Below are 9,934 nucleotides of genomic sequence, written 5' to 3'. Positions count from 1 at the left end.
GCGGTGTCTACACCAATAAAGAACAAGAAGAACGAGTAGAAAAAGATTTAGAAGCCGTAGTTAAATTTTAAGGAATGCCAAGTTTTTTGATGTTAAATTGTTGTTCATATACCATAATGGTATTTATATGTACGTATAAAAAAACCGTTAATTACCTAAAATATGAAAACACCTGTTCTTATTCCTGTAGCTAGTTATAGCACGGCGGCAATCTTATCAGCTCAATCAAAACAGCATACATATTTTCACAGATTTATTATTAACAACAGCTTTGGCTATTATGCCGGCTAACAATAATAATAACTCGTGCTTATTGCGGCATTTAAAGATCGAAATCATAATTTCTTGTCAAAATATGTGCACATTCCCAAGGCACTTTTTGCCGTTAACACACACTTACTGCATTGACCTTTCTTCCAAGCTATCATTTACGGCTAAATAGAAAGCCACCCCCACAGGCCATTGTCACTTATGAGAAGCAATTATTTTCTATTTATTGAGGCGATAAGACTTAATTGATTAGAAATTACATTTCCGCTTCGCATTGACACCGAAACGCCCCCCGCACCCTGCAACGAGGGTAAAACAACTTGAGCATTCAACACACTATTCCCAAAATAATACTTGTAATTTAGGCCAATTCATGAGCGATACTTAATAAGCAACAAAAAAAAGAAAATAACTTGAAAACAAGGCAAAAACAAGTAAAAGTGAATAGTGAAACTGAGCCGCGCAAAGCTAACGAACCGACTAACAACATCAAAACCACGTCAAACCATCAGCCAAAACAATCCGACTGACGGCTGACGTGCTTATCGTCGGCAAACGATCTAAATGACATATTAAGCGCAAAACAAATGCACGCGCGGCAGCGTTGGCGGGGACGGTAACGGTGACGGCGACGCCACAAAAGGTCACTACGTTGAGCCGCCGCTGAATTGTGTGCTTTGTGTTTGCGCGGCTAAAAATCAACAAATTACGCGGATTATTAATTTTAGTCGAGCAATTGTGCAGCGAAGGGGTCCTAAATGCTCCTATATATGTAGTGAGACACCAACACTGTCTCAAAGGTTCTTTACTTCGGTGCTTAAGTATCTGTATGAACTTGTATGTATGTGTCACTTGACTGTCGACGAGTTTGCACGTTCGTTTGTAGGCGCGTCCTTTCAACGCTGCACGGCGATCTCGCGACGATAGACAGCCCGCGGCCATGTCATTTTACGAGTTGTCAAAACTTGTCATTTAAACGACAATTGAGCTTGTTTACTTTAATCATGCTTGTTAGTAACATTATTTTTACTCTGCGTGCAATTAAATTTTTTATTGCTGTAGTTATTAGTTGACAATGAACGGTGGTTACGAATGCGAATATTTAATGAGCAAACGCCCAATAATTTTTTTTGCGCAAATATCATAGCCTTCGGCATGCTTTTGCGCCAGTTTTTGTAGGCGCGCGTCCTGCGTCCTGTTCTGTCACCAACGTTGCGCATGCGCGGTTGGCAGGTGCGCAACGCTCGCCGCTACTAATTAGGTTGCTTAAAGAGTCAATTGGCAAAAGAGGTTCCCAAGCGGTTATTGCATTGAAATTTGTATTCGTCTAAACTCCGTTGCTTTTCGGGTGGATTCTGAAAAAATTTGTATGTATGACTGGGGTCAGGCTATCGCCACAATGATTTATTGGCTCTTCAAGCGCGTGCTATTGATCAGCTGCTGTGCGTCATCATTTATTCTCACCGCAGGCAAGTGTTGGTGTAGAGGTGAGAGCTTTGCTAGGTTGTGTCTTGCGGCTCCGAACGCACTGTCTACCCTTCAATATCTTAGCGTCGGTTTTGATATTTTTTGAGCGTTATTCGATATCCTTAATTGCTTTCATAACTACCTCCTGCCAATTCGTATTGTTGATGGACGTTGGAGAGTGGCGTGTTGAGGCGCTTATTTGTCAGCCACAGCGATCGATAAGCATTCGCACCGGGCAGCTGGAAAGGTGAAAAAGGCGTAATTGTAGCTTGCAGCACAGCAGAGCGCTGAGGCTAGCGATAAGTCATCGTTGTGTTTGTGACTTGGTATAGGTGTATATATGGCAATATGCCTCCACTATACTATGTTTGTAAAGAATGAGCGCCAAGTCGTCAAGCGCGTGTTAGCAATGCTCCATCGGCAGCTCAACAGGTGATGGTGTTGTGGCACTGTGGCATTATTAAGTTGTTAAACTATGTTTTATAACTCTAGTCATGTCAGAAATTATACAGTGAGCTCTACCTTCTTCATAGCGGTTATTCATATATGTTAAAATACAGTTAAAATGCCTAAGGCGTGATTCAGAAGACATCCTTCACCATTATTTTCAAGTCAATATTAAAAATTTTGTTGTAACTTTAATGAATTTTGTCTAAATTTCGTAAAAGGGTTAGTGTGTAAAGAACCGACACAAGCAGTAAAAGAAAAATGAATCGAAAAAATTTTAGATTTTAGTTTTGGCAATATTTCACTGAGCCTCGGCCTTTATGAATTTTTAACTGTAGACACATTTTTTTCTGGCTTTATACAAGAGTTCAAACGGGAGAGTGGACATTTTGGCGCTTAACAGCAGTAAAGTGATATTTGACGAAAGGTATGCGAAGACGCTCGCTATACGGCGTAAGTATTATACGAGTTTAGGTCCATGCGATTAGGTTAGTTTCAAACATAAAGAACTAATGCGGCGATAAAAGCTTCAAAAGTCCAGACTCTAGAGATTACCTCTACATTTTTGCCGATTTAAAGTTTTTGAGACTGACAAAATCTCTCATATGATATTTCATATGGTTGTCAAGAAAATACATTACATTAGCACCACATTAGCTTAGACTGTTACAGTAAAAATTGGAGTGAGGAATTTTTACTGAAAATCGTTTGTGAAGGTTATTTCAGTCTGGGGACAAGAAAAAATCCCACGAAGCCAAATCTATTCATTGCGTTTTTGGCTTTAAACTCGGTCACAATCGTGGATGGTGTATTATCATTGTGTAAAATCCATGTATGGTTCTTCACAATTTCGGCTATTTTCGATGGACGTTCTCACGCAAACTTCTCAATACGGCTAAATAGAACTCCTTATTGACCGTCTGCCCCTTCGGAACAAATTCATGATGCACCAAACAACGAATATCGGTTTCGGCTAGTTTTTTTCCTTTCATTCCGATGATTGTTATAATGCTCTCCATGAATTTGGGTTCCGAATTCGCACAATCAAGCATGTCCACGGTACTCTTTTTGAAGAAAATTCCTCTTTATCGGAACGAGTCGGGGAAGAATGCGTTTCATACTCAAATTACTTGTATCTACCAAAATCTTTACTGGTTGACGAAAACTGCTGCAAACACTGGTCGCGCTCATATTTGGCATATTTATTAAGGATAGTTTTACCAACATAACAGAATATGTTTGAAATATCATTTCCAGGGGAAGTTTAATTACAATTTCCAGGTTCTTTTTATATTATATTTTATATTTAATCCGAAGGTTCACTCTGGATGTTACGAACATTGTAGCATATATAATATGCCCTGCTCAGGATATGAAGATAAAGTAGTGCTTCTTTAATTTTGAGAAGATGAAGCAAAAATAATTGCCTTGACTCTTATTTGCGTCATAAACGAGATTTCTAAATATAGCATCTAACCTTAATCAATTTATGAAGCAGTGGAAATATTAACTAATTAGTCAGTATGTGTATAATTTACAATAAACTGTTCCAAAAGGACTTGATTTCATTACAGCATACTGTTACGATGTTTTTCTGGGGGTTTACAGTTGATGTTGCAAGATCATAACAATGCATACTCGTAGGATATGTAATATATGAATTCTTCTCGAGTTCTAACTTACCGTAAATGGATCCTGAAAAAGAAGAAAAGAAAATTTTAGATGCTTGTTAAGTTAATATACAAAACAATAATTCAGAGAGTAGAAATAATATTATTGAATACTTAAACATAGTACGAGTATTTAATTCTAACTGTTTCAACGATCAGCACCCAGCCTATAATAAAATATTGTAATTGTTCTGGATCAAAGCTAAGGCAATCTACCAAAAATGGGATTGTCGAGAAAGAACACAATGTAAAAAAGAAGAAACATTTAAACATCACTACGCGGTCATAAACCCAGCCAGAAATCGTATAATCTACTCGTCAACAGTTCCAACTAGCGCAATGCAGACATATACTCGATTAAGGATTGGACACACTATCATAACACACGCCCACCTACTATCGGGTAAAAGCCCATCCATTTGCCCCCTTTGCGATGACACTGCTTCTATCAAACACTTACTCACACTCTGTCCGATGCTTCACCCAACAGCCCACAACTCTGACAACATTGATCTCATAAAACTACTAAGTGAACCTTCAGAAAAAAACGTGATGATTGTATATAGATTCTTAAAAACCAACGATTTGTTAAAATATATTTAAGCAAATTACATCTCTACTAACCCTTAGCAATTAGAATTTTTCACCTAGTTATAATTACAAGACGGCTGAAGGCCTCGTAGCCAGTGCTGCGTTTATGTATTTATATAATAAAACTCTTTTTGTTATATGAATTATTATAAATAAAAAATAAATAAATAAATAAAAAAGAAGTTTATCAAATCGTAATAATACTAGAATGATGGATCCATAAATTTATCTTAAAAATAAAAAGTGGAAAATAATTCATACACAAATAATCTCAAAATTTTTGAATTACGAATTTACTATGGATCGTCTCGTCAGTTTCTCCGAGTAATCTTCAATATATTTCTTTTAAAAATTTCAATAAGTCATGACCGTTTTTAAGTTTCAGTCCATTGGAGTATTGCGTTCACAGCAATATACATAAGTAGCTAAATTAAATAAATTCGAGCACATTCCCTTTCATTGGTTGAAATCTTGTATGCCCTAACTAGGAATTTGTATTAATTAAGTTGTTAATTCGAAATGCCAACTAATTGTTTGCTGCTGCAAAAAACGCAAGAAGCGCTCACCACAGCCAAGAATATCTTGACCAAAATGTACGCAGCGAGAATTCAGCTTGCAAACTCTTTTCTCAGGGGAAATGCTTACGATTTCCCAAGCTTAGTGGCCAATCAAGCCACACACCAGGCACACGATTTAAGCAGCGGCTCCCACATATAGTATGTATGCGTCCCGGTATACAGAATGTCACATGGATGCGGGCAGTATGAGGGAATTCACAAATTTACATAAATCTCCATTTAGATTTTGCAATTAAATTGCGATCTGTGTGTGAGCCAATTGTTGTGATAGTTGTTGCGGCACTGGCGCCAAGCCACTGCACCACAAACTCTCGATGGCTGGTGATATAGCCGATGTATCGGACATGCGCTGGCAGCCGGAACACGATTTGTTCGTAGACTACGCTCCGCGTACGTCATCTCTGTAGCGCGTAACAGGTGGAGTGGAGGAGTGAGCGCTGGCGAGTGGAGGTGAGATTATGTGCCCGCGTGACCAATGTTGTTTTCTCAATGAAATGTGAACTCAGCCAATGGACTACGCTCGTAAATGGACGATGGAATCGTGGTGTTGTTAGTGTTGCTAGTGGTGAAATTTTGCTTCTGTGTGTCCTCCGGTTGTCTAACAAGACATCAAGTGCAATCCGGCCGTAACAAAAAAAAAAAAAAACACAAAAACAACACACGATATCTAAAACTGGCGCAGCGGATCCTGTTGTTGTTGGCGGTCGTGTCACTTGGCGACAACTTGTGCGGCGGTTTTGCGGCAGCGCGCAGTTAATTAATTCGGTTTACTCATACACGAATGGGCGATTTTATAAATAAAACGCCACCGCGTTGTCGCAAAGCCTTACTTATATGCATTTATTGTTGTCGTCCACCTTTTGTGCGGAACGTTTTTGGTGCGACAATGCCTGTGTCGCCGCTATGCCGGCCTCATTGGCTCCAAAAATGGGTTAAGCTATGAGATGCAATCGAGTCATCATCAACACGGCCGGCAATCAGCAGTTTCGCGTATGTACCGATGTGCACCGGCCGAATGAGTTCACTTCGTCAAAATCAAGTCATTACAAGTCGAACAATTGCATAAGTGAGTGACGGTTGGAGTGCCAAGTGGGGGTTCACAAAACCATGTGATACTTCACTTTAGTTGACGCTAAGGATCAACCAAAAGCGGCCGAAGTGTTCCATTCGCCGACGGATCAGGGCGCATCATTCGTTGCAATCGATTGGCAGCGATCACGTAGCTGCGGCCTCAAGAGAATTAAAAAAAGAAAATCTCTCAATTAGTCAAACAATTAAATCAACAATCGTACTAAAAATGAAACGAATTCGCTTCATGTGGAATTTTTTTTTTGAGATTTTGTGCATTCCGCGCAGTTAATGGCGATTACTTGTAGTTCTTATTTGCTGCAGAAGCAAGTGGAGTGGACTGATTGGTTTTGCTCGTAGCGCTAGTGATCATATTGCCCTGATTGATTGACTTGGTGGGTGAGTGTTGCTTTGTTTGTTTGTTGCTTTCAGCTGTTGGGTTTTATGTCGTATTGTCGCATTGTTCGATGGTGGCAACGAACAAAACCACCCGCAGATTTTCACTTAAAATTCATTTCACAAATTGAGAACCCCAGGTATTTTCGACATTCATTGAATGTTTTGCTCCCGAAACGCTGCTGAATGTTGTTGCCAATGCGAAAAAATTTAAAAATAAACGAATTGATGCATCGCTCATTAAGGAAGTACGATTTTATACGCGGAGTCTGGCTTAATTGAAACACTTCATCTCAGTAGCGATTTCAAATGAGATACTCAGTCAATGAATGAATGAATGAGGAGTAAAATATGTGTATGCATATGAAGTCTTTAACCCACCTGCCATCATAAGACTTCTTGAGATATAAATAAGCGGTTAGCATTGTTGTATGTGAGAGAATAGGTAGCGTGATAAGATAATCAAATAATCTTAAAACACATCTTCAAAGTAGCCCCCCGGGCAACATCAAATATTTGAATTTTAATTTCCAGTAACCGAAGTAGAATATTTAGTTCTTTTTTTATATAATCCTATAATTCATTCATATTCACTTCAAGCACTCGTAGTGTTATAATGAAAATGTTGTCTTTCATTGTTCTCATTTCTACCAATCGGTTCTAAAATGGAGACCACGCGATGAAGGAACTTCCGCTTTTTCGAGTCAACCAGAGGGGATGAAAAGGTTATGGTTATTACCTGATTTCATCCAAGGTTGATACGATTATTATACTTTACATTATAATTTTCTGAACTAAAACATTTTGTTAAATATATTGATAAGGTTTAGGTGTAACTAATAAGTGAGTATAAAAATTTGGAAACTGTTGGGCTTCAGAAGGCAATGACAAACTTTTTTTCTGATTTCTATCGGGTGATTTTTTAAGAGCTTGACATCGGTTCTTTATTTGAAACGTTAGATTGGTTCATGAATTTACTGAAGATAATTTCATTTAAATGTTCTAGGTGGTCCATTCGGAAAGTCCAATTTTCGGAATAGCCCGAATTTCTTCGGAAATGTTGTCTTCCAAAGACTTTAGACTTGGTAGCCCCACAAAAAATATGATCTTGGTGGCCAACTTACGGGTCCATTTCTTGAGATGAATTGTTCTCCGAAGTTTTCCCTCAAAATGGCCATAGAATCGCGAGCTGTGTGGCATGTAGCGCCATCTTGTTGAAACCACATGTCAACCAAGTTCAGTTCTTCACAAAAAGTTTGTTAGCATCGAACGATAGCGATCGCCATTCACCGTAACGTTGCGTCCAACAGCATCTTTGAAAAAATACGGTCCAATGATTCCACCAGCGTACAAACCACACCAAACAGTGCATTTTTCGGGACAACGGCTTCTGGTTGCTCTTCACCCCAAATGCGGCAACTTATTTACGTAGCCATTCAACCAGAAATGAGCCTCATCGCTGAACAAACGGTCGATAAAATATCTCGAAAAAGTTGCCCTAAAAATTGGACTTTCCGAATGGACCACTAAGACGAGCCGCGGTCAACATTTAAATGAAATTAATGTCATGAACCAATTGTCATCTTAAAAAATACCCGATACATAACTGAAAAAAAATAAGAGCCATCATCCGTCAAAACATAAAAAACAGTCACTACACTTAAAAATAGCAAGAATGCTGTTACGGTTATCTAAACCTCGTTAGGATGGTTATGATTAGATAAGTTGTCATATAGGTCATCCAACGGTAGGGCCAGAAAACGTGCTGTTTCGACGGGGTACAGAGCACGCAAAGCGGTGGTAAATGTCATGGGGAGACTCGGTGCACGCTGGACATATGATTGATATGTCAGGGTCGATTCTGGATAAGTAGGAGTTTAACATGTTACAGTATCCAGAACTAAGTTGCGTAGAGGTCACTCTCGATTCTCACGGGGACTCGAGGTCTTCTCCTGAAACTTATGTAATTCTTACCATCATAACGGGGATTAGGTAACCGTTACAACCACAATAACCAAGCAATAAAAAAACAATTAGCTTATTCAACAGAATTAGCTAACCTATTTACTGTGGAACAGAGAATCCATCCGCCAGCGCCAGCAACAATAACACTTTATGGAAGATTTTGCGGAAGGATCTTGGTTAGCGAGCTTACCAAATTCAACTCCTGCAAGAATTGAAACTGCACGATCATCATGCGCGTCGCACGTTCTGTAAATGGGTCTAAAACGAGATTGGCACCGATCCCGATTATCGAAAAAACCCCAGTTTTGGTTGAATGAGTACGTTAACAAACATAATTGTCGAACTTGGTGTGATGATAATTCATTGTTGAGACGCCGTTACATACTTAAAAAGGCAGTGTTTGGTGTGCTCTATAGGCAGAGTTGGACCAAAGATTCGCCCTTTTAAATTTTTTACAATGAAGCCGGTCATAATGTTATAGTCAATGAAGAACTATATACATATAGAGTCATGATTAATGATTTTTTCATATCTGAATTAGAGGATGTTGATGTGGACAACCTTTGTTTCCAAAAAGATAGCTCTACATGTCATAAACCCAACGAAAAATTCAATTTATTGAAAAAAACTTTTGGTGAGTGCATTTTCTCGCTTCGTGGCCTCCAAGATCGTAACGTTTAAGGCCTTTGGACTATATTTGTGGGATTATGTGTAGTCGCTTGTCTGCGCATATAAGTCCGAGACGATTGACGACGTGATAGAAAATGTCCGGTGCGTTTTTGTTGACATTCGGATTAATTGCTTCAAAAAGTGGTCGAAAATTGAACCAATCGGCTGCAATTTATTCGAGTCAGACGCGGCGCTCACTTGACAGAAATCTTAAAACATAATGGCAAGCTCTAACCTTAATAATAAAGCTTAACCACATGTCAAAGAAATTATTTTTTATTTCTTATTTTTTGGATGACGAAAAGGAAGAGTTACCAGAACAAACAACCTTTATCCATATACAAGTTAAAGAAAAACTATATGAGGTCCTTATTAACATAGAACTCTCTATCTCTAGATTTCATGGTTGATATTAGTAATTCGATTGCTAGAAATTAATATACACTTAAATATATATTGATATACAATTGGGTAGAATCTACGGCGTTCTACTCTTCGGCATTCTGTACATCAATCTAATATTCATTCAATTATGCTATATTCCATTGCATTCTCGAAAGAGATTACTTGTTCCCATTCACGTACTTGTATACACATTGTAAGTGGAAGCCAAATTGCATTGTTATTGCTTGTCCAATGGTGGTTCGCAAATTAAATTCCACATAAAAGCAATTTCGAACTTAATGAAAATGTTTCAACGAACCAACAACCAAGAGAACAATCGAGCAACCGGTCAACCGGTCCACCGCCCATTCGTCCACCATGTCTGCATTATGGATTTAATACTTGTATTTATTTTTTCAAAAATCTATT

At 38.6% G+C, this 9,934-nt stretch overlaps 1 protein-coding gene across 2 annotated transcripts in view; it reads right to left on the bottom strand.

Annotated features, from left to right (window-relative positions):
• Positions 1-3,843: 3,843 nt before the first annotated feature.
• The window catches only part of LOC126761240 (ankyrin repeat domain-containing protein SOWAHB-like), a 100,070-nt gene continuing 93,979 nt past the window's right edge, over positions 3,844-9,934 (bottom strand). For both annotated transcript variants that reach the window (XM_050477237.1, XM_050477235.1), the window contains exon 4: positions 3,844-3,879. In XM_050477237.1, coding sequence (XP_050333194.1) covers positions 3,859-3,879 — 21 coding nt within the window. In that variant the 3' untranslated portion in view covers positions 3,844-3,858. The remainder of the gene's footprint in view (positions 3,880-9,934) is intronic.

This window comes from Bactrocera neohumeralis, chromosome 6 (genome assembly GCF_024586455.1).
Source record: "Bactrocera neohumeralis isolate Rockhampton chromosome 6, APGP_CSIRO_Bneo_wtdbg2-racon-allhic-juicebox.fasta_v2, whole genome shotgun sequence".
NCBI lineage: Eukaryota > Metazoa > Arthropoda > Insecta > Diptera > Tephritidae > Bactrocera > Bactrocera neohumeralis.
The sequence above is the reverse complement of the archived record's forward strand: the minus strand, read 5'-3'. Positions and strand labels throughout refer to the sequence as shown.